Genomic DNA, 24,585 nt, shown 5'->3' with positions numbered 1-24,585 from the left:
AAAAAAACCCCAAACCCACCATATTTCACCTTTGCGAGTCACAGCAAAAGGCTCGCTGCCCAGACGAAGGCCTGCAGGCCGCTCTCCTGCTGTGCCCGGCCCAGCCTGTACCACACTGATCAACACGCACCCTCGCCCCAACCTGGCGAACCTGCCCGTCAGCCTTGGCGCAGGTTCCACCGAGCGGCTGCGCACCCGGCACATCCCCCGCAGCCATCGGGCCCTGACGCTGCCTCAGGGGCGGCTGGTGACGAGACCCGAGCCCTCCACCACCCGCCCCGCCCCGCCCCGCGCTGTCCAGCCTGCCGGAAATGGCCGTGCCCCGCTGGGCGGGGCCGCGAGTCATGCGGCGTCCCCCTTCCCATTGGCTAGCCCGCCGTTAGACCCTCTCCGTATTGGTCAGTGCCTCTACTTAGCTGTGTTGCGGTTGGCTGCGCCCGATGCCTTTCCCCTCTGTTATTGCTAGCCCCGCCTCCTGGGCAACCGCGCCGCGGTGGGGCGATCGGGCGATGCGGTGACGTTGGTGCTCGGGGGCGCTGCCATTGGCGGCGGCGGGGTGACGGGCCATGTGGCGCGTGCTGCGCCGCGCCGTTACCGCGGGCGGCCGCCGAGCCCCCGTCCCTCAGGGGCGTTGGTGCCGCTGCCGCCAGCCGCTCGCGTCCGCCGCCGGCCGCTGCAGGGGGCAGGCCTGGGCTGAAAGGTGAGGGAGGGGAGCGGAGGGGCGACGGCCGCCCCTGGCGGGGAAGGGGCTGCCAAGGGACGGGGCGGGGGAGCGGGCCCGGCGGGGGAGGGGGCTGCGGGGCGACGGGGCAGCCGCCGAGGGAGCGGGCCCGGCGGGCGAGGGGGCTGCGGGGTGGGAGGCTGGCTGGAGCGTGCAGCGGGGCCGCGGTGACGGTGTGGCTGTTCTGGAAGTGCCTTGGGCTGCGTGTCCCCATCAGGGAAGCCCTGTTGGCTCTTACTGGTGGGGAGAGGGAGAAATACCGGTGCAGACGGTGTCTGGCGTTGTAAATGTAACCCAGCCTTAGTGCAGAGCATGCACGGGCTGCGGGAGCAGGCAGGGTGAGCGTTGTTTGGGGTCACGTTTGGGGTTCCCATTCTGCCAGCCGATCCACATGTTAACGTTTGGCGCGGCTCTCCTGCAGCAGCTGCTGCATGGGCCTTCAGAGAAACAAAAAATCTTTCAAGCTCCTACAAAATGTTGCTATGTGATTTGTGTTATGGATAGGAAACGTCTGAAATCTAAAAGCTTGTAAACCCCCCAAAATACAGTTGGTGCACAATTTACACTGTGCTGGAAAACCTAGCCATTGGATTATTTCTCACACTGATCACAATCTTATAGATGTTACTATAACTGAATGACTTTTCATTGTTTTTTTAGTAGAACCTCTGCTACCATCAGGATGCCTGAAGTAAACACGGATCACCTGGATGAGCAGCAGGTGCAGCTCTTGGCAGAAATGTGCATCCTTATCGATGAAAATGATAATAAGGTTGGAGCAGATACCAAGAAAAACTGTCACTTGAATGAAAACATTGATAAAGGTACAGCTTGCTTACCTTCTAATTGAACCATTAAGTTGATTGAATATTATCAGAAGTATAGTCACGATTAAATGAAAGCCTTAATCTTAGGCCAGACCAAGTACTTCCCCACATCTTCCTACTCCTCCAGCATATAATACCTAATTTAAAAAAATACTGCAGTATGGAGGAACACACAATTGGAGGCAGCAACAAAGGAGAGAAATCTGTGATTTGGGATATAAGCTGTACGTCTTGATGAATATTTTTGAGTCACATTTTAATGACAATATTCTTTTCCTATTGTAGCTACCTGATTCTGTGTAGCCTTTTCTAAAGAATGTGACTTGCTTCTTTGCTGAGTTCTTCTCAAGTAGAAGAGTCTTTGAATTTTAAATAGTACACACAGAGTTCTACTTCATATACTGCTAATAGGAAAGGCTCTTTTGTTGGTTGTCATTCTAACTGATTGTGGGTTTTATTTGAGGTTGGTCAGATTCTTGAATCTCATAGTAGTTTGTGACCTCCTTTTCTGTACTTGGGGGAAACATCTTCCTGAAGAGTGAGGAATAACAAACTCAAAAGCTGCAGAAAACAGCAATTGTACTGTTTTTAAGGGAGCCTATTTTGCATTGTACTTTTCTAGAAGCATCTTGAAATTCCATACAGTTTTTTCAGAATTTTTGAGCCATCTCCTTTTGATAGTAAATTCATGGATGCTGAGCCCTCCTTAGCTTGCTCAAAGGTGCGTGTTCAGAATGGTGGGCTGACCAAGTTTAGTAGAACTCTTCTGTTGCATTGTTGTTCTTAGCATTTCATGATGTTTTGCATAAGCTGCCATGGAAACCTAAATAATAACTGTGAGTTTTTTATTAAATCCTTGGGTTTTAACATATATGAATTCTAGATTCATTATCCCAAAATGAAGCCATTCTAAGCTCTTAAACTGTATTTATGTTCTTTTTCTCCTCTGTTAAATAGTGCTTTCTGGTTTTTTTTATTTTTAGGTTTACTGCACCGAGCTTTCAGTGTTTTCTTATTTAATACAGAAAATAAACTGTTGCTGCAGCAGAGGTCAAGTGCAAAAATAACATTTCCAGGTTAGTACTGAAATATGTATTTATCAAAATGTTTTATTTAAATCAGTATCTTAAAAAATATGCCAGTCTAATCTTGCAGTGTTAACTCATTCCGAGGTTTTAGAATTTACTACTTTGGAGAGGAGATGGTTCTAAATACTCTTAAAGAGTTCAAGATGTACATATCTTGTGGATGAACTAAGGTAATGAGAACGCTAGCTTATTGTTATAGGTGTTCCTAGGAAATGATTGTTCCCTGACATGTTTGATCCTATTTACGCAAGTGCAGAGTGTGAGTTTACCTCCTCTGCTGCAAGACATACTTAGCGGAGCTGAAGAAATTGCTCTGGTAGCTGTGGAAGGTGTTCTCATTCCACTGGTAAAGACATGTAGCTGATGCATAGCAGAGCCCTACTGTGTGGAAGCAGTTGCATTGTGCTCTGGTGAGGTCTGCAGGCTTTTATCTGCGTATTTCTTAACAAATGCTTTTTTAACTATAGAAGAAATGAAACTATGTGGCCAAACCATATAAAGCATGATGTTTGAAGACTCCTGAGCTATTACTATCAAACACAAATGGAGAGGCATAAAAATAAGAAGTGGAATGAAAGAAAAATAACTTACATGAGACATGTTGGAGGAAGCATAAAGCTGTCTGTTTCAGCACTTCAGAAGGAAAACAAATACAGGTGTTTCTAATCCTCTTCAACTTGAGGAAGGAAGACCTTTTTTTCCTTCCAAAGGAATCTTTACTTTAGAGATTGGTTTTAATTTTTTCCTTGACTACTAACTAATCAAAATGCTTGAGTGTAGTTTGTAGGTAATCTGACTCTGGCTTAGATGATTTCAAGCTAGACTTCTACAGATAAAACGTTGGCCAATCACAGTTATTCTACGTAACTGAGAACAGTTTTCTATACTTTGAACAGAGTATAGTGGGTCTGGCCTTTAAACACAAGCATAAACTGCTTATTTACTTCTGCTGTCAGCTGGTCTTGAAGGTCTGGGAATATTTTCAATATTCTGTTGCATATAAGCTCCCCAAAGTAATTTCAAATGGCATTTGCAGGATAAACAAGGTCTTTATCAACTTTTAAGTTGATGCTATCTTGGGTGTGAGAATGCACATCTTTCATGTGTATCAAACACTAACCTGCAAAGGAGTACTTAGTAGAGGCAAATCCTCGTGCAAAATGTGTAAAGAAAAATAAGAGGTGAAAATATCCTCCTTCTCTGACTCTTCTCTGCAACTGTGATGTGTTGAATGACTGTCCTACATCTCTGGGGATTTTCTGGGGGTTTGTTTTGTTTTCCCCAATGGTTTATACGTGACAAAAATGTGCCGATACAAACTTCTTGCAGATTGTTTTACCAACACTTGTTGCAGTCATCCTCTAAGCCATCCACTAGAACTGGAAGAAAATAATGCCATTGGTGTTCGGAGAGCAGCACAGAGACGACTAAAAGCAGAGTTAGGAATTCCGATGGAGCAGGTAAAGGAGGGAGGGAGAAGCAATTTTTGCCAGTGTTTGCCCATTTACAAACTGCATCTGGCAGATAGGGTCAGCCTGAAACCTGAAAATGAATTTGGCTTTGGAAATGTAGGGAACTTAGTCAATTTGAGACTACTTTGTCTATATCCTGGAGTCTCAAAGCTTATCTCTGTAAATGGTATTTCAGAATATTCCACTGCTCAAACTAAATAGGAGCCAAAGAGGAGATTGCACTGTAAAGGATTGCATTGCTTCGTGTCTAATTTTGGGTGCCTGCATGTTTTCCAGCTGGTCAGGCTGCCCCGCTTGGCTAGGGGAAGGGGCTGTGCCATCCTTCCTCCAGGCTGACGGCTGAGCTCTGTCAGCATTCTCTGATACAGGAGCTCTTGGAGAGCATCACTGCGAGTGTGCTGCCAGCATCCCTGTACAAGTCCCTCTGCAATCCCAAATTCCCTACAGGAAGTAGGGTGGCCTGGGCACTCGGTGTTTCTTCCAGAGTAGTCACGCAGCTCACTTCTGGTACCTTCCTTTCTGGTGGCAGTTTGGGAGTATGCAGAGAGCAGGTTGAAGCTAGCTGAATTGTGCTCATGGCCAAAATCTCTTCCCAGGTTTTATAACTAATTATGTTTGTGCCACAGGATGTGGCAGTAGTGTGCTACGGGGAAACACAATGCTCGGGTTGTGCCCAGAACGAACTACCCGGTCTGCAGCCTGTGCAGATCCCTGGTAGGTCAGGGTTCTGTGGGGCCTGTCAGTACCAGTTTTGACATTGGCTTTAAGTAGCAGTCAGGTGCTTTCCTTGGGAGGTGAGAGGTGGGTGCAAGTGTTTGTGTTCATCAGTGCTTCAGTAAATGTGTATTAAAGTCTGGTAAACATTATTTGAAATTACTGTATAGAAGAAATCCACTCAATTATACTCCAAAAATATATACTCACTCCAAAATACTACAAAGTGAGTCTGACTAGAGGAATGCTGTGCAATTCATGTCATCAAAGTGCAGTATATATATTTTTATTCATAGTAATTCTTCACAAAGAACATGGCAATTGTGCACTTAGGGGGAGAATACTTTTTAAGGAAGAGCCTAATAGCTGTTAATTCTGTAATGCCTAGTTATGCACTTGTTCTGCTTTGGCTCCGGTTCTGACAAGCGTTCTGGTTATAGGTAACTCCAGAAGAAATCTCCTACCTGACGCGGATTCACTACAAGGCCAAGTCTGATGGGATCTGGGGTGAACATGAGATAGACTATATCCTGTTTGTACAGAAGGACGTAATGCTGAATCCCGACCCTAATGAGATCCAAAGCTACTGCTACGTGACACAGAAAGAACTGAAACAGCTCTTGGACAAAGCTTCCAAGAATGAAGTTAAGATTACTCCGTGGTTTAAACTAATTGCAGAGACCTTTCTTTTTAAGTGGTGGGATAACTTAAGTAACTTGAACAAATTTGTTGATCATGAAAAAATACATCGAATGTAAATAGGTGGGATAAAAGATGCTGAAAGCTAGCAGTGATGTGCTGTCCTGTTAATACTATGGTAGATTATGACTCTTGAGTGCAGAAGATTTGCTCACCTGGAGCATGTTTAATTACTTTACACAGAGATGGTTATAGCCAATGAGTTTTTCTTCCGTATTGACCTCCCCTTCCCCCCAGCCCTGTTGTCTTGGGTGAGTTAAGCTTGCTGTCATGTGAAATGGGTGATGGTAATGTAAGAAACCCCTGGGTCCATCTTCCTCCGTTACCTGGTGTGACATGAGATCCTCAGTCTGTGTGTGCCTGGTTTGCTCTTACTCCCTCACCTAGCTACACACGCTGGCAGGGCAAGTTGGGCGAGTCCTGTCCAGCTTGTTAGAGCTGGTACATTCTCAGCTGTATGTTACTATGCCTTCTAAAGTAGTGATTACAAATGAATTTGAGCCCTGCATTGATGGTGAGATGACTAGTTGCCTGAAAAAAACCCAACAATTAATTCAAAGTAATCAGGATGATTTTAATTGCAGACAGCAAATCTCTTCAGCTACTCTATAATTAACCAAACACATAAAAGCTTAAGTAATTGGATTATCTGTGTGGACTGAGTTTCACTTTGACGTGCTGCAGTGTCACACACAGCTTTAGATAATAAACATTGCAGGTTTTGTTTGGGGTTTTTTTCCCTACTACCTTTTCTGGTGAGTTGATGGCAGAGTACTGGACATCTCTTTTAAAAAAAAAAAAAAAAAGGTGGTGTTGGCGGTGTTTAATTATACCAAATGTATTTGGTACCTATCTAATATAGAAGATGGCCTGCCTTTGGAGAAGGGATGTGCATTAAATGACTCTTTCCCATCTTCCAGAAAACAAAGGCATCTTGATAAAAGCTTTTTTCCCTGCAACACCCACTGCAAATCATTCCTGGAGAACTCAGACCCCTCAAACTCCAAAATTTAAGATTGACAATTTATGAGTTTATACCAGGTCTTAATTTCAGTTACTTGGAAAAGAGCTAATCCTCTGATTGTGCAGTCAATTGCTAGAAACAAGTAAAATGGAAGGCTTTTTTAAAATCAAATAATCAACAGTATCTCACTTTGAATTTAAAATTCTTGGATTTGGGTTTTCTCCCCCAAAAAAGCGTAATAGTGATTTCTTCTGTGAGCAGGCAACTCCACTGAGATTTCAGTTCACTTCTCGCAGAGGTGTCTTGATGAAATAGGATGTTTTTCATACCACTTCTCATTGCATGTAAAACATGGTTGTAACTAGTCTGTGGTTTCAAGGTAAAGCTAATTTTTTTACAGTGGCTAAGATACTTCTCTTTCTTGCCCCAGCTGTGACTGCAGCACTGAACCTTCTATGTGCTGCCATCTCTAGTGGTTCAGCACCTACAGGTTTTGGAGCCCAGTTTGTTGTAATTTGACCTGAACTGATTTATTGTTTTGAAGCAAATAGTGGGTGAGGGAATAGTGATGCAATGAACAGCTGTCTTGAACTCAGTGCAATCAGCCACATTGTACAAATAATGTAATTGAGTACGTTTCAAATACTTAAAATACTTTTTAAATAAAACACTATCTTAAATATAAGACTATGATTAAAATACCTAACCTAAAACTTTGGATTGTCATTTTTCTTTCCAGACTTTGAGCCACATGGAGAATAATCCTGGTCATTACTACACTATGAGCAACACCATCCCTGTTGACCACTGAAGCAGTGGGATGGGGGGGGGGTGGGCAGCAGGGCACGAATTTCCTGTAACAAAGTTCTGCTTTTCTAGTTCAAGTGCTCACCTTGGAGCACAAGCTGACAAAGCATATCCTCAAGTAGAAATAACGTGCATAAGGAAGCTGAAAGCAAAGTTCTAACAGTTCTTCAGAATCCCTTTAAAGTTTTGATATTAAAGTTTTTGTTGACATTGGACTACTTTGCAGCATTACAGTATGTTTTTAATACTGAATTTGTTACGTGAAGTAGATGAGGGAAAGCGTACGCATGTACACCCTGTGCTCCAGTATGCTAAAGGTGACATCTGAACATTTTCCTTCCAACCCTCCACAGCAGGGTCCTTGGAAACAGATGATCTTTAAGGTCCCTTCCAACCCAAACCATTCTATGATCCTTACCCTGTTGTATTTAAAAAGCAATAATAATTTAAGGATTCTTCCCTGTTACCTGGTTGATTGGTTGTTTTTTAATATGCATATTTCATTGGATACCCATTTAATCTTTAAAACTGTACATTTTAAGTGTGTTGTTCAGGCAACACATTTATAATGCACAATTTTATGAAACCCTAGATAATTCCTACCTTGTTCTTGACCAACTAGGGACAAAAATGGAATATTTCACATTTGACAATGTACTTTGCCTTGAACAGATGCAGAATTCTTGTCTATCAGCTTCTGAAGAGCAAAGGCTTCCTAAGCAGAAGATGATGACAGTAGCATAACTGACATGCACTCAGGACAAAATTTCAGTCTGATTGTCATTTTCTACATACCTGAAATATTTACATTGATCTGAAATATTAAAAGTTGTAACTTGTAACCTTCCCAGCCCATGCTGGTTTAGGTTTTAACAGATGGCAGGTCAGTGCTAAAGCTGGCAATTACTCCTTGAGCTTCAGTCACCGTTCAGCTCTGTGAACTGGCAGCGTTTCTCCTGTCTTTCAGAACAGGGTCAGTGCAGGAATGTGGACTTCATGCAGTACTTTTCTGTCTCCCATTACCCCCCCCACCAGTTTCAGCCCCTACCTGTGACATACACTCATCGCTGACTACCCATCAAAGAATTAACTTGCACACAGAAAACCAAACCTCCCTGATGTGTTACTTTATGAAGCTGTGCATTTTTAATTCTGAGGGTAGCTTCATGAACAAATATTTCACATTTCTAGATTTAACCTCATTTTAAATCTAGTTTTACGTAGAACTTTGAATGCTTTACTGCTACGTGAAAGTCAGGAGTAAGAAAATGGAATGATCAACCACTAACACAAACCACATACTTTTAAAACACTGTATTACCAAAAAGGAAAACAGGACTAGAAATTAGTTTTAATAAACTGAGATTTTAGTTTTATTTCTGAAGACGGCTTATCTTCTCTGTGTTTTACCAGATTTTCTTTTTCCAGCCAGCAGATGTTTTGGCTTCAAGTCATATATGTGTCTGTCTGCCTCTCCTTTCCTTCCCAGGCGATTCATTTTCTTTTGAGCTTTCTTTGCCATAATCTTGACCTTCTTCACCATCTATTTAAAAACAAACAAACAAACAAACTCAGGTAGCTAGCTTTACCTTATAAAAACCCACTAAGCTAGGTGATTTTAACAAGGACATTAACTAACACCAAACATAGACAGCCATCTGCAACTCCAGAACAGCATCACTGCAAGTGACACCAATCCTTTTCCAGTACATTAACAAACAATATGGTCGCGCTGTCCCTGGAATTCCTAACCTACTAAGAGAGGAACTCCACAGTTTGTACAACTCCTCCTTCATACTTGCATTTACAGATAAAAAATTGACATGTACTTCCTTGGTCAGCATCATTACATCGTATTTGTAAGAATGAACTAGGCATTTCTGCAGTATAGAGAGTCCAAATGAACAGAAGATGAAATTGCAAAGAGAAGAAAGGTGAGCTCTGGACAAACACAACCAGCCTAGCATGAAGTTTCCCAGAAGCTGGTTTAAGTACAATCATGCTGTCTTCTACTATAAAGGTAAATAACTTTTAACAAACCTTTTCATCACGAAGGCCAGAAACATCCCGTGGTGTGCGAGAGGAGCTGCGACTGCGTGCTGTGGATTTAGGGGTTTCGGACTCATCACGCTTACGTTTCCTTGTAACACTACGGGACCTTCTGACATAATGTGCCTGAAATTCAAAATACCACTTTAATCATTATAACAAGAAACAATCGCTCAACTATGCTCCATTTCTAACTAGACTAATATGAAAAAACAGGAAGTGGACTACTGAGATACATTATATTGCTTATTCCATAGTAACAAAGACCTTATCAACTCTTGGTCACTGCCTTTCTGTCCTACAGTAATATTCAAATGTTGCTGACTATTAGCACATTATTTTCATTATCAATATTATTACTAACTCCAGTTTTCTGGTATTTTTTCTGAGTAGATTCATAAGTAACGGATAAAAAGACACAGACAAATTAATGGATAGCAATACTGATGCAATTTTGCAACAGCACAAGAGCAATGAAGAAACACCCTGCTTAGTGCCCTGTTTACAGGACACAGCCCTAAAGAATTTCAGACATGAAGGCTTATCATCCTACAGCATATGTATTAAATTCCTTCTCACTGTGTCAGCTCTGAGAAGAATAAATGCTTGTTTCAGATGTGTAGTGTTGACATTCCTTGTTTCCTAACTCCTTGTTTAGTTAAAAGAATTTGAGGTCTTAAGATCCAGATAGCCATAGTACTGCTGAACCTGCTGTACAAAATTGATTTTGTTTTAATTTCTTGTAAAATGAAATGTCTCCTGAAGGCAAATCTGTTTGAAGTCCTTTAGCTGCCTTACATCTAAAGATGCCAGTTGCCCTCAAAAACTTCAATTAAAACTCTACAGAATTAAAAAACTGTAGAAAGGTAAGCCTGATGAAGCAGACTTTGAAATTAAGTACGTTTAGCCAAACCTCATTCTTGATTCCTATGCAAAATCCAAGAGTTCTAATAGAAAGCAGTGCATATATATGTGATCCTTGATAAATGTTAGTTTATTTTTCTGCCTACCCAACATGTTTTGATTACATCACTCAGAAATTCCAGTATCAACTGGCTCATCTGGGTTCCCTACTTTCTCCCTAATAGATTCTACCTCTCTCTTGTGCCAACTGTAATACGCATTTTTAATGTGTTCAAAGAAATTTAGCATATAATTAAATTGATCTTTTAGATAAACATTGTGTTTAATTAGCAAAAACTTACATCATCTTTATTAGTCATATCAAGCCCAAGATCAGTCATTTCTTTCTCTAGCACCTTCCTCTGGACCTGTAAAAAGATAGTTAAGAAAACACATTTCTTTCCAAAAAGTATGGTTCCATCTTATCTTTTGTCTTAATATACCACCAAAAGCCCATTATATTCACTACATATTTATTCCTTTGGTATATCCCACAAGCAGATAAAGAAAGTCATAACTTCCCATTTCATTTATTGCAACTTAATTCTCTTCACCCATTAATACTTCTTCACAGGACTGCAATGTGCCAGCATTTCCTAAAGATCTTTCAAATAGTTTGCCTTTTTTGGGGGAAGGTGACAGGTATTTCAGTCAGAAATGTTTCCTTCTCTCCCAAAAGGCACACGCTCTGGGGAAGGTAAGAAATACCGGGTGCAAAATCAGCTAGATTCATTTTCTCAAAATGTCTAGTTACCAGTTTATTACTTTGCAATCGTCCTGGACTGGTCACAAAAGATCCTGTGAACACACCACCTTTTCCAGTACAGGGAGGGGCCCTTAACAAATTTTTCATGATTGTGCTTTTAAGAAATTAAATAAATCTCCTAATTATTTGAATTTAAAATAATCGAACAACTGTAGTAACAATATACAATGCAACAACACAATTAAAAGAGCTGAATCTTATTCTTCAAAAATTTTTCTGAAATACATACGGAATTTAACAACAGATGTGCTGTGTGACAGAAAACAAAAATGGCTACTCTCACTCATTTAGTTTGGCCTCCACAACTAAGTAGTGACCAGAACTCCTAGGAGGACAGAAGGAAGCATGTAGCAAGTGAGAGCATGAAACATGAGAAAAAGTGATCAGTTCCACTACCCAGTACTGTCACATGTTTTCATAAAGTTATTACACATCAGCAAGACTTTGGTAGCAGTATGTTCTATACTTGCCTTTTTAGCTGTTCTAGGCATCCTTGGACCTCGAGTATCTTTTTCCTTTGACTGCAGGATTTTCAGTTTCTTCTTTTCCCGGATCTGTTGCGCCAACCGTCTGATTTCCATCATTTCCTCATCTTCGCTTTCTGGTTCACTGTCGTATTCTCCAGCAGCTTCTCTCAGCTCTTCCTCTTTCTCCAGTTCTTCCAGTTTCTTAGATTTTGAAGAGATGAAATGAAAATCAAGATGCTCGTCAAATCCTTGACTTACAATCCTCAACATTACATTTCTGTATGGCCCAGGGCCATGACAGTATACAGGCCCTTCAAAGAAGGAACGACATTACTTGATAATGACCCCTTCAGCCACACTTAACACAGCTGGTGATACAGATTACTGTGAACTTACGGGGCACGATACTATGCCGACTTAACTTGATCACATCACTTTATAGTTTGGCTGTATTTTTGTGACTGCCCCGACACTGTCTACTGTGTGAATGCAGATGTACTGTGCTGTGAACTGTGCTAGCTGTGTCATTTCTGGAAACACACGCTGAATAAAAACCTCTTTCTACACTCAGCATGAGTCTGGAACACCAGCAATTCAGATGAACCCAAGCGTGTAACCGTCAGGCTCCACATTCTGCACAAACTACTACTCCTTAACAAACAGCAAGAAAGATGGACAGTGCTCGTTATTAAATAAAACTGTTATAAACTGAGAATTCAGTCAATTTGCTTTAACATTATACTCCAGTAGACATAAATTTGATGGGTGAATTTCGTATTAGTAATAATACATAAACTTTGCTAGCTACATTCCTTCTGGCTGTAGTCAAAGAATGAGGAAATACAACTTCTGCAAATCTCCTATTTTAGGATGGAAAAGATAAGATCACCGTCATTCAGACAAGGTAAAGCAGTTTTTCCGTTCTTCTGAAATTCTGTCCTTGATCATTCAGAAAACAGTATCTTCTCCCATGCAAGTGCAGATAATGTAAAAGAACTTGTTCTCACAACATATTGTTTTTTAATCTACAAATAAGGTAATTTACACTAAAATAAAGGAATGAAGAGTCAAGAAAAGTGTAAAAACAATAATGGAAAACTCACTCTCATTATATCCGGATCAATGTAGTCAAGGATATTATGACCTTCCCATATCTCTGGTATCTTATCGTATTTCTCAGATGAATTCACTAGGTCCCAATATTCTTAAAAACATAACAAAATGTAATAAAGAGTCAAAAAATCATTTCAAAGAATGTTCAATGACATAAAACACTACTCAGATCACAGTTAAAAAAAGTGCCATATCCCTAAGTGGCAAGAATTTGGTAGCATTTCTGACAATTACAAATATTTCTGGGCACCTTCCTACCACCAAATGCTGTTCGATGACACGATTCACAGCCAAGCCGTAATATGCAACAGATATCCAGCTGAAACAGAATACATGCAGCCTCTCTCATACTGATACTTTCTTAACACAGAGAGCATCAAGAATTAATGAGGTAGTGCAATATAAAATGGATGGGAAAAAAACACTCATCAGACCAGTCATTATACATCTGTGACTCTAAAATGGGAAACAACTGAGTGACATTACAAAACAAAGAACAGTCACTGAAGATCACCAGTTTCGGAACAGAAGTAAAAGACACTATGCAATAAAAGGGTGCCATTGGTACACAGTTGAAAGGTGTCAGGTTTAGGTATTCTCCCTTAAGACTGAAATAGCCAAACTTTACTACTTAATAATACTACTATTCTTATATCACACACTTACTCTGAAGATCCAAAATATAATCATCTCCCAGTTCAAGTTCAAGATCTCTCTCCTGCAAAGACACACATGGCTTTATATACCATCTAATTTAAAATCTATGGGCTCATATAGCAAATGTAAAATCCATCTGCTTATTTCCTAATTAAGAGATGCCACCTACCAATTTTCTCTTGGGTGTGTCTACTTCCATGCGCTTCTTGCGTGCTACTGCTCCCTCAGGTATAAAAGGCAGCCGCTCCTGAAATTAATGCAATGATCCACCCCAATAAAAAAGTTTGAATCAATTTTTTGTAACACTATAAATCACTATTGCAAAGTAATGTATTGCTAAAGAATACAAATATCCCAAGCTAACTCTCCCACCAGCAAAGGCAATTATAGATATAAATTTCACCATATTATTCTGTTCACATGTCAAGATGACAGAATTCTTATCCTACTCAAGAGTACTGTGAAATACACTAGAAATGCTGTAAACATGCAGCCTACCTTGTCATCTCTCTTGGTTGGCATGGCCAAGTGTAATCTATTCAACACTTCATTCACTTTATTTCCCTTCATTTTAGTATCAACACGATGGGCCAACAGTCTGTCACAGGCCTGAAAGTGTATATGGCAACGTCAGGTAAGGAATGAGGCCTTTCTGATACAACAAATGATATAGCAGGCTTTCAATCCCAAATACCTCGCTTCACATTTCATCTTCTGTGTTATCTCACTAGCTCTCAAGAAAGTACTGAATTATTTTAATATAAAAAGTGTCATGGAAGATGCATGTTTTTGTTTTTTTTAACAATGAGCTGACAGTAAAAGAAAGCAACAGGACTCAGAAAAAAATGACCTATTTTTCTTAAAATTATGACTTGTATTAGACACAATTTTCCATTTGCACCTAAGTCCATTGGGGCTTAACAGGCTATAAAGGGTAAAATGCTTAAAGTTTAACTATAATGCAAGTTTAACTGAGATTAAATTCATACAAATAAGGCAAAATGTTAGTTCTTCATTTGGAATTTAACAGAGAGAAAAAGACACCTACCTCTGTTTTAACTTGGATTACACCTTCTTCTGTTAGAGTACTTGTCTCTATTACAGAAAATCCTTCTGCTTCAAAAGTTTCAAATATTTTCTAAAATAGAAACATTATCCCAAAGAATGACATTCTGCCCATTTCTTAATATACCGATACATCAAGAACATAATCCCTAATCCAGTACCAATACATGCAAATTATTACCATTTTATTAGAATGTTTCTGAACAGATGACAGAAACTTCACAAATACAGTTCTGTATCTTTCTTCTTTTATGAACAAATAACTATTTTCTAAAAGGCCACCATAAATGACCCATAAGGAGATTAAAAGAAAGGGGGGAAAAAGAGTGAGAGAAACCCAAATCCTATGTGTCCCTGAATTTGTAGATACAAAAGAATTAGCCCCATATATACACAATGTGTTATCCAGTGGGACCTTCTATTGCAACTGTTCGGCAACACCTCTCAATCTAGTGCTCACTCTCCCTGAACTCTTACTGAAATTAATGAGCAAGGCTATTCAGCTTTACTTCCAACTACAGCAGTAATAGGAAGTTCTTACAGCATCAGAGATTTCTGAAACCATTAGCGACTTGCTTTGTATTTGGCGTTTATGACATTCGCATGTGTATCTAAGAGAATAGCTAGAACGCATGGAGCTCTGCCTCAGGATTGATGATGAGCTAACTGAAAGCTTATGGGTAAGGATTAAAGAGTGGATCAATATGCAAGGACATGCATTAAACAGTACTCAAGAAAGACACAGGTCAAGATCTGGAAAGCTACTTTTCCATTACATTACTAAACAGCCAGATAAAGAAATGATCATGTAGAAGTTTTTGCCTGATACAAATGACAGCTGTCCACGAGACATGTGCATGATATTTTTGTGAATGTCAGCAGAGAGATGAGAGTAGTAGTCTAACCTGACTCTCTTCAGGAAGTTCTGCAATCCTCTTCACATCACATTTGTTTGCAACAATTATAAGTGGCTAACAAGAAGAAAAAAAATAATTATAATTCAATGCATAATGTTATAAAAACCTGGAGCTTACTAATAATGTAAACCAAACCTACCTTGTTAGCAAACAATGGCTTAATATTTCTGAAGAGGTCTACTTGCTCCTGCAGGCTATGCCCACACTGCTCAGACACATCCATCATGTAAAGCACAGCTGCACGAAGATGTGCAAGCGCAGTTATAGCCTGCATCTCAATGGTGTTCCTATCCTCCAAAGGATGATCCAAAATACCAGGAGTATCTACTACCTAAAATTAACATAATTAAGTCAGGCATTATTACCAAATAATCAAAACACTCTTTTAGAATATGTGCCTGATTTCTCATCAATATTGTCTTTTTTGAGACAGCAATATTTTTTCCTTTCAGTCATAAATAAGACTGTAAACTCAGCCAAACTGAGTGTGAAAATGAAGTAACAGAAGAATGAGGTTTCAGAATAAATAACACTCCAAGTATTGAACAAGTAGGGAAAGCCCTGGCCCAGAATTTGACAGTGATAAAAAGTAGAGCTGGCTTGAGTGAGTAATTCCATTTCCATTCTTCCCTCAAACTGAAAACACACCGATACATTTTTAGAACAGATTCTGACTACTGCCCTTATTTGGCACACTGCACCTTGCACAGCATGTCTCAGACACAAGCATGTCTCATCAAGACACAAAAATATAGCTCATATTGCTAAACGGCAAATCATCTTATACCCAGCTGATTCTTTAGAGAAAATGCAAAATAGTAACAGTTCTTACCTGCCAACGCAGATATTTATAATCCATGTGTCCCACAAAGAGAGATTTTGTGGTAAAGGCATAAGGCTGCACTTCTACATCTGCTCTTGTAACCTTAAAACAAAATTAATTCACACACACGTACTGAAAATTTCCTGAAGTTGCAAGCAGCATATCACAATTATAATATACTTCGTTTGCTACAAAAAAAGTTAAAAAATAATTATTCTTGCTTCTCTGCCAGCATTTCTCTATCAGAAAATATATTACTGGGATACATGCTATTTTGGAAAAGATAATTTTTAAGCATGAAACCTATCACAATTTTCCATTTATCCCTCCAGGAATTTCATTCAACCTCTACTCGCACATTTGAATTTGCTACCAAATTTGCTCACATAAGACAGTGCCATCATGGTATCAGATTGTTTAAATGTTACCTTATTTCAGTTAAATATGGTATGGTATACCATATAACCCATTCAGTTAAATAAAAATGGTATCTCAGTATTATTTCCAAAAAAAAGATTCACATACCTTATTTATAAAGCTTGATTTTCCAACATTTGGGTAGCCACACAACAGAAGAGTTCGTGTATTGGGATCAATGGTTGGCAAACGAGACAAATGTTGGCGCACTGAAATTTTAAAAAGATTTTTCAAACATTTGAGGTAAGTTTTACTGAAATGGAATAAAAATTCATATGCTGAATTGTTTATATACAAATTAATAACTTCTCTGACATTCCAATTTGATTAATCATTTATGAAAACATTTAACAGTTTGCAAATTCCACAAGTATCTATACAACAAAAAAGGGAACTTAATAAATATTTAAAAACTAAAGACCACTGTCTTTTAGCTAGAATGACCTCACCAAATCAGGCAACATAACCTGTAGGAATAGTAAGCCTGAAGTAAGTAGTAATGTTTGGCACTATTTTTCAAATATATGTTAGTGAAAATCAGGAGAAATAAAAGCATGGCTGTGACATAAGCAAAAAAGCGTGTTTTATAACTGTTAGTAACACCACAAAATTTAAAGAATTTTCAAAGAAAACAAGGTTCTAAGTACTTGGGGATTTTGGAAGTATTTGTTTCCTGTGTCTATATTCTGTGTTAAACACATTCTTCTAACTGTTATTAAGTGTAAGAATAAATTTTACATCCAATTCACATGCCTTATTTTAGCCTATCTATAACACAAACCTTGCTCCAAATACTCCAAGCTTTGTTTCTGCCTTTTGATAATTGTGCACATTCGCCCCAGAGCAGCACGTTTCAGCTGCTTGCAGCGGTAAAGAGAATCACCGTATTTCATGAGTCGCACGTAGTCTTTAGCAACACTGTGGAGACAAGTAAGAATTTAGCCAACAACCAACCAGGCAGGTACAAGATCAAAGAAATCAATGTTCCTTACTTGTCAATCAAATTCTTAGCAATATTAATCTGTCCCAGAGCCAGCTTGTAGTGATCTTTGTCATAGAGAACATTCATCAAGTCTGCATAAAAAGGATGAATATCCTAAAAGGAAAGCATAAAATAAAATTAAGCCTAATATTTTCCTTCTTTAAGATGACTATTTCTTGGCAGCTATGTAAATTCTTTTTTTTTCTCCAGTACAGCAACAAAAATGACAATACAAGCCAGTTTTCATTATTATCTAAGAAAAAATAACCTGCTTGGTCATTACATGCACAAATCTTAATTGCTTTAAATTTCTTTTGCAAACACATCTTGGACTGCTTATAAATGAGTTTCCATTTGATCTGTTGCTTTGTAAAATACTTCGTATTACAACTCTGAAGGCTTTTTCTTTTTTTTAGTAAGAAACTGGAAGAAGCCTGCAGCAGTAGTTTCTAAAAGCAAATTTATGCTATACCAGAAACACAGAACAACATTAATTCTTCCCTTTTTCTGAGTGCTACATTAAATTCTGTGAAAGACTGGATAAAAAAGGTTTCTCCAGTACCCAAATAAATTCTTCAGCTTTCCAAGGAAGCAGCATCTTTCATTCAAATCTTCTAAACAAAATATTTCAGCTACTTATGTTATTTATTTGCAGAAATTTCATCATGCGATGTTAAACACAACACAGAAGATATTGTGGGAATTCTGCAGTAATACTCACTGGATATGAGAATATCAGGAAAAAATATGGTTGTGGGTCAACAATTTAAGCATGAGCAGAACACTGCCTATTAAAAAGCCCCACTGAACACATGGATCCAGTTGCAGCTGTTGGCAAGTCAAGACTATGTGCATCTTGTTAGAGTGTGTTTCCAACACTATCCTTTACGGGACCAAGAACAATGTTCATATTGTCAAAGTAACTTCTGAAAAACTGATGATAGGAAGCAATTTGACCTATGCGGACATTTGTTACTTCTTGCAAATATTTTCTAGGGAAGACTAACCGTAAACACAATTTACATACGCGTATGCCAAGAAGAAATATGCAGAAATAACATACTTAAAAAAATGCATGCATTCTCTTCATTCAGCAGCAACTTCTGGCAAACCTATCTGATCAGCTAAAACCTTGTAAAACCCATCCTTCAATGACCATTTATGGGCACAATTTAAGTCTTCCTTTCTTAGGAGGAACATACTATTTTTGCAGAACAAGTTTATCTAAAATTATTCCCCAGTAAAATCTACCAGGAATCAGTCAAAATAATCTATATGGTGCATCAGCAAGATGTTACCCAGGCTAAAATAAACTCGAATAAAACCGATAAACTGCTAAAGAAGTATTCCTGATGCCATGAAAGCAACGCTCCTTTATGATTAAACAAGAAAGCACTTACATCTAATTTGGGGAAATCTGTTAAGATTTGAGTGAGTCGATCGTGGTAGTTTTGTTGAGTATATTTGACTTTTCGCATGTAAAAATGTCGAATCCGATGGATTTGATAATGTTTATGAATGACAGTTGGGGTTTTCCGCTGAGTCTTTGACAATGTCAAATCTATGAAGTCCTGCAATCAAGGAAACACTATTAATTACAGGAATCGTCAAGTTCTTATAAAGCCATACATTTTGTTTTGGTGGAGGAGTACACAGACCAGTTAAGCACATGCCCTCCATATGTGGTTTGCAACATGTTTTAGGGCAGGCAGTAACAGGCATTCTGCACATTCCCCCTCTGGGTTTCACTCCATTGAGGGGTGCTCCCCCGCCCACAAGCTGCCACAGTAGCAGCTCGGGAAGCCACCCCAGCTCCCCCGGAGCCCGAACCCGGGGGGTCGGCGGGCCAATCCCCTGCCCCCCCCAGCGCAGCACAGCAGGCCCGAGCCCCCCGCGCCGTTCCGCGCACCAGACCTGTCACTAAAGCGCCTCCATTAGACTAGGAGAGAACTTTTATCTTGAATGCGCGCAGCGGTGGGGCTAAGCATGGCACGGGTTTGAGAAACGGGGGATTTCTGCGGGGGCCACCCCTGCGCGGCTGAGGACGCACAAGGCCGCAGTGCTCCTCTCTGACAAGACCACCGCTCCCGCTCCCCCCTCCCCCTCCATGGTACCGGCCGCGAGGCCCAGGCGCACTACCGCAGGGCGAGTCCACGGCCTTGCGGGGGGGGGGGGGGGGAGGAGAGGCCCGCGGCCACGCCGGCAGCGCCGTGAGGGGGTGGGCAGCGCTGTCCTCACACGCGGCACCAGCCGCCGCACGGCGCCGGGCTGAGGGGCCACCTCGCGCTGTGGGGCGCTGGGGGACGGGGAAGGGGCAGCGACGGCCGTACCTTGGCGGACGGCACCACCGTGATCTTCTTGAAGTTGTAGAGCGCCATGGCGGCCGCCCGAGCCCCGCCGCACGCCGCCGGAAGAGGAAACGCCGCGGTTCCGCTCGCGAGAGGCCGCCGCTTCCGGCCCGGGGAGGCGCCGGGGCAGGGCCCGGGGCAGGGCGGCTGGGGCCGAGGGGCTGGCGGGGCGTTGCGGCTCTCCTGCGGGCTCCAGGGCTGGGGCGACCCAGCCCCGCTCCGCCTGGGGCCCTCCCGGCCCGCCTGAGCTCGGGGCGCTGCGCGGCCTGCGGCGGGGCCGCTGGGGGCTGCGAGGAGCTGGGAGCTGCGGGGCTCCGCAGGGCCCTGCGGGGGGGGGAGCAGCACGCTGGATTAAGTTGGGGTCTTGCCAGAGAAAGACCTGAGCGTGAGCGGGGATTCAAACAACGACCTGTTGGTGTGATTTAGAGCAGCGTTGTTCTGTGCCCTGTAGGACCATGACGGCGAAATACATCCTCACCCTGTTGGCTTATGTGATTACAGGCTGGTTTCCGTTAGCACTAAGGAGAGTAAGGATGGGGGAAGGGACCCCAATAACCCTACTAGTGCCACATGGCCACATGACCCGTCTCCTCCCCAGGCTGTCACAGCAAGCAGGCAGCTCTGTGGCCCAGAAGTGCCACCCGCTAAATGGGTCAACAGGAGCAGCTGCCTGGGTCGCCCTGCGGATTGCAGGGCTGTGGGACGCCTTAGGGATGCTGGGTAGAGCGTTCTGGGATTGTACAAAACTATGTAGTGGTTAGGGAACAGACCAAAGCTAGAAAAGGGGAGGGATTAAGGTCGTTAAGGGAGGAAAAAGTATGGGAAACTGGAGAGAAAAGGTGGTAAGAGAGGCCAGTAGCACGTCAACAGGCTGCAGGAGCGGTTCTGGAAATCAGGACCATGGGTGGCAATCGGGTAGCTGAGGGGAATGTGCTCGAGCTTGTAGGTCGCGAACCCTGGGAGGACAAGGAGTGTGAATAGATAACAATTAACAGGATGAACCATGCCGAGATGGCGACAAGGAGAGGTAACACCTTGCAGTTAGCTAATTGATGACTGTAAACACTTTACTTAAAGTGTCCTTTGTTTGTAGTTAACCACCAATCAGGGATTGCCTAGTATGTAATGCTTAGCTTAAAGACCCAATCTGTTTAAAGCGTGAAGCTTCTGAAAACATATATAAACTCGTGATTGTGTACAATAAATCGACATTTGCTTGCATCAAGCAGTGTCCCATCTCTCCATCGTGGCAACAGGCTGATCAGTGCATGTGACTGACCGTGGCCTGCACACCAGATCACCGTGGTCTGTCCTGCCTTATTTAACTCCACTTCTAACCATTTTCCTGGTTGACGGAGCTGTCTATTCTGCATCTGTGCATAAGGAGCCAAGTGCCTGCTAGAGGAAAATGGGCAAAGATTCACAGCAGCCATGTGTCTGGGGTGTCAGGGACCAGAGGGATGCACCATACTGTATGTCAGTGTATGTATATATGCATACGTACGTGTGTGTGCACGTATGCAACTGGGAGACCAGGGGCACCAGGGGCCAGCTACTGGACAGTCTCAGCATCAAGGGTCTGTGTGGCTGGCCATGTGCACAAGCATAACCATACTGTGTGCGTGTGTTCCCACTGGGGATATGCACTCTGCTTCCTGCCAGCTGGGCCTGGACCATGGAGCTGCAGCAGCCTCACCTCTGCCAGGCTACTGGATTCCTAACCCCAAACACACTTATTTCCCTTTTTCTTTCTTCCCCCGCCCCCCACCCCTTTACGTTTTTTCATAGTAACTTTCAGGGACTTGTCTCATACTAAATTGTAAAACCTTTCAGATAAAGGCAAAGCCTGTGTGAATTCTGGAGCAGTTTATGATCTCGACTGCACCCCATGCTCTGTTCTTTTTCCTGTATCTCCAGGAAACATGGGATCCAAACAAGAGACCTAAGACATAAATATCTGTAGGATACCGAGTGTAGGGATGTACTGCAGTCTGCATGTCTGTCCCCATTTTCTACTTGACGCTAATAGTAAGTGGGCATGCACTGAAACACATCACTTTTAAATAAATTACAAATTACTTGATACACTGTGGAAGGCAAGTTAGATTAAAAATTACGAATTCCCTTGGCTTCCACACTTTTTTCTTCTCTCTCCACACAAAGCATGATGACATTTTCCACTTGAGAGAATTTAGTCATGTATTACTCTGTCATTGCACATTTTTCTACAGTACTAGAAATTTAAATGTGTAACTCCTTCCATATTTCCTTTATTTCGTTGCATTCCCAATTTTGCTGAAGTGCTCCAAACAGCTGTCCAATACACTGGAAATTGGTAAGGTGTTTGAAAAGATAGAATTCATCTATCAGCAAGCCAGTAGCTAATCCTTTCTGGAAAACAATTTCATTAATGACTGTATGAGCACTATTTAATTGTAAAGATGCTGTTAGAGTCATCCCTGTTTTTACAGTCTCTTGATGGTGCTGCAGCTGCCCCATTATGAAGGGGTGTGCTGCTTCATAAACATTTTGATACGACCACTTCAGTCTGCTTTCTTGAAGTGTTCTTGAGCAGCGAGATTTGATTTCACACTTTATTTATATTGTGTTTTGCCTGCAAAAACATTGTTTTATAGAGTAGAAGGAGCTTTTCTCTAAGTCTCCACACCTCTCCAGTTTCTGGAAAGATCCCTCCAGTAGCTGGTCTGGGACACTCAGACTGCCCAGCAGCTGGGACTCAGACATCCTCATTTGTATTTATGACAAACTCCAGGCGTGTAACAATCTTCATTTCATGTTTTAAAAACACCACTCCAGTAGGCTATAACCCGTATCACTTTGAAATTAAAAAACAACACAAAATTACTCTTGTGCCTTGTATAAGAGCAACTAATGGCACCCAGCAAGACTCAGACCATGTGCTGTGCTGATTGTCCAGAGGGGTGCTCGGAAAAATGCACGAGAATGGACCTCATCCAGGGAGCCACCCAAGCATTCCTCCGTCAGAAATGCTTCTGCAGGATACATGTAGCATTTGTGTTATGCCTAGATATGGCATTGGCTTAATAGTCAGGGTTTCTCTAAAGTCTTAGCTGAAAATTCCAGAACTAGCCTCAGATCTGGGGTACCCAATCTGAATCTCATTTATGCCAGGGTTGATTGAGTTGGACGCACTTAGGAAATCGGTGCATTTCAATTAGAAAGACAAATCATTGCTGTCTAGTCCCACAAAACGCAAAGGCCTATTCATGTAAGATTCTTCTACCTGTAAGCGTATTCATTCTGTAGAACCTCATCCAAATTCAGCTAAGTCTAAATTGAGATTGTCTGCCATTTCAGCAATCTGCTATTGTAAAGCTGTTTTCACTGTCCGTCCTTATGTATATATGTGCTAAAGTTTTAAAGCTAGTCTATGAAGCAAACACTGCACACAATGAACCTCGCATAAGCGAAAAGCTCAGCCTCCAGTTTCCTTAACAGAAAATACTTTTAAGGAGGGTTTATTTGATAACCTGTTGGTCTGGCAGCAGTATACAGTTCCTCTCACCTTTTGATTTCAGCAGCTTAACTCCAACTAACAGGCCAATCAGAAAATATTTCTCAAGGCAATTTTGCTTCAGTTTGGTTTCTTGGTTTTAAGTAGCTGCTCCGTGTCAGCAGCCAAGTTGCAGAAAAATGGTCGGTCCCATTCTGGTCATCACAATGAAGAGACACGGGTCTGAACAGACCTAGCAGCTTCCCCCAGCCTCTTGCTCTATGGATGCAAAAGGTCAGGGCCTTTTGGCCAGGATGGATGCAAAAGTCAGGGCCAAGGGACACTGGTAGATGGCAGTTACAGAAACTACTGCTTCTTCTCTAGTAACTCCTCCAGACTTCATCAGAGAACATCAATCTCTGAACTGCCAATGCAGTAGTATCACATTAATTAAATACAGAAAATAAAGTTATAAATAGGCAATAGTGCTTACAAATAACTGCAGTATCTGAAATAACAAGAGCATGATTTTATTTTGAAACAGTGCCATTTCATATCAGCACACAAAAGACAGATAAGGGGAGGTTCCAAAATGGAATTATTAAGTATCAGACTCTTACTAAATTAACATTACAAAGGGCACGCATGGTGATGGATCAAAGAGCTTTGGAGAGCAACAATAACTGCTGCAGATGAGTAATGTCTTCTAATCTGCCTTGGTAACATGGCTGAGACACGCTTAGGAACGCTCTCAGGAATGCAATATATGCATGTTCATAGTTGTAGTTACCGTGTAATCCTGGGAAAACTTTCAAGTTGTTAAAGAAGGTACAATAAAGACATACTGTGATAGTCTTTCCCAGCTGCTCCTCTTTATGGTTTGTTGAGGAGGGAGACAGCTTTACCAAAATGGAGAAGGGGGAAGTGTCCTTTTGGTAGGTGATTTGCCATTGTAGCATTACAGCGAACAGCTATGGCAGGTGGAGGATTCACTCCGTGTCTGGCAGCAGCCCCTGCTGGAGCCTGGCAGAGGGGCTTGTGGAAGGAGCCCCTCACCCTCAGCATCAGGATAAGCAGGGGCACATCTGTGCTGCTAGGGTCAGGTCAGAGTCACACAGGCAGGGAAGGGCTCATGAAGAGCTGCCCTTCTGTGTCCTGTCCTCTGCAGGCATTCAACCATGAATACAGGCTGGGAGAGTCCTCCAAAAGCCTTAAAGAGCCCCAGATGGAGCTTCTGAAACATCTTGTCTCACACATCTTCCCTGAGGATCCAACAGCCAAACTGGAAGAGCAGAGACCCTCAGTAGATCA

The 24,585-nt window shown here is 41.7% G+C and overlaps 2 protein-coding genes across 3 annotated transcripts; one reads left to right on the top strand and one right to left on the bottom strand.

Moving 5' to 3' along the window:
* Window positions 1-476: 476 nt before the first annotated feature.
* IDI1 (isopentenyl-diphosphate delta isomerase 1) lies at window positions 477-7,198 on the top strand. 2 transcript variants are annotated; one of them, XM_037384685.1, is made up of 5 exons: window positions 477-700; window positions 1,385-1,545; window positions 2,532-2,624; window positions 3,966-4,096; window positions 5,263-7,198. In XM_037384685.1, exons 1-5 carry the CDS (start codon window positions 567-569, stop codon window positions 5,578-5,580), a joined length of 837 nt encoding a protein of 278 aa, XP_037240582.1. In that variant the 5' UTR covers window positions 477-566; the 3' UTR covers window positions 5,581-7,198. The 2 variants fall into 2 exon arrangements, with proteins under 2 accessions (XP_037240582.1, XP_037240581.1); XM_037384684.1 differs by having other exon boundaries at window positions 478-700; window positions 1,382-1,545.
* Window positions 7,199-8,637: 1,439 nt separating this feature from the next.
* On the bottom strand, window positions 8,638-19,891 carry GTPBP4 (GTP binding protein 4). The gene is made up of 17 exons (XM_037384683.1): window positions 19,782-19,891; window positions 18,852-19,022; window positions 17,462-17,565; window positions 17,251-17,387; window positions 16,578-16,678; window positions 16,062-16,154; window positions 15,369-15,560; window positions 15,218-15,283; window positions 14,296-14,385; window positions 13,746-13,856; window positions 13,417-13,494; window positions 13,257-13,308; window positions 12,581-12,681; window positions 11,481-11,678; window positions 10,547-10,612; window positions 9,333-9,467; window positions 8,638-8,835 (listed from the first exon to the last, which is right to left on the bottom strand). The coding sequence occupies exons 1-17, from the start codon at window positions 19,827-19,829 to the stop codon at window positions 8,683-8,685; spliced, it is 1,896 nt and encodes a 631-aa protein (XP_037240580.1). The 5' UTR covers window positions 19,830-19,891; the 3' UTR covers window positions 8,638-8,682.
* Between the last annotated feature and the right edge of the window lie 4,694 nt (window positions 19,892-24,585).

Source organism: Falco rusticolus, chromosome 4 (genome assembly GCF_015220075.1).
Source record: "Falco rusticolus isolate bFalRus1 chromosome 4, bFalRus1.pri, whole genome shotgun sequence".
NCBI classification, from domain to species: Eukaryota; Metazoa; Chordata; class Aves; order Falconiformes; family Falconidae; genus Falco; species Falco rusticolus.
This window is presented reverse-complemented; position numbering and strand designations above follow the sequence as displayed.

Bases quoted from the DNA above. Each gene is read 5' to 3' on its own strand.
- IDI1 (XM_037384684.1), top strand. From the start codon at position 567: ATGTGGCGCGTGCTGCGCCGCGCCGTTACCGCGGGCGGCCGCCGAGCC. The intron at 701-1,381 runs GTGAGGGAGGGG...TTGTTTTTTTAG, and splicing joins GGGCAGGCCTGGGCTGAAAG to TAGAACCTCTGCTACCATCA. The intron at 2,625-3,965 runs GTTAGTACTGAA...AACTTCTTGCAG, and splicing joins TGCAAAAATAACATTTCCAG to ATTGTTTTACCAACACTTGT.
- GTPBP4 (XM_037384683.1), bottom strand. From the start codon at position 19,829: ATGGCGCTCTACAACTTCAAGAAGATCACGGTGGTGCCGTCCGCCAAG. The intron at 9,468-10,546 runs GTAAGTTTTTGC...TTTGAATTTCAG, and splicing joins ATATGACTAATAAAGATGAT to GCACATTATGTCAGAAGGTC. The intron at 8,836-9,332 runs GTTTGTTAAAAG...GTTTTTAAATAG, and splicing joins CTGGCCTTCGTGATGAAAAG to ATGGTGAAGAAGGTCAAGAT.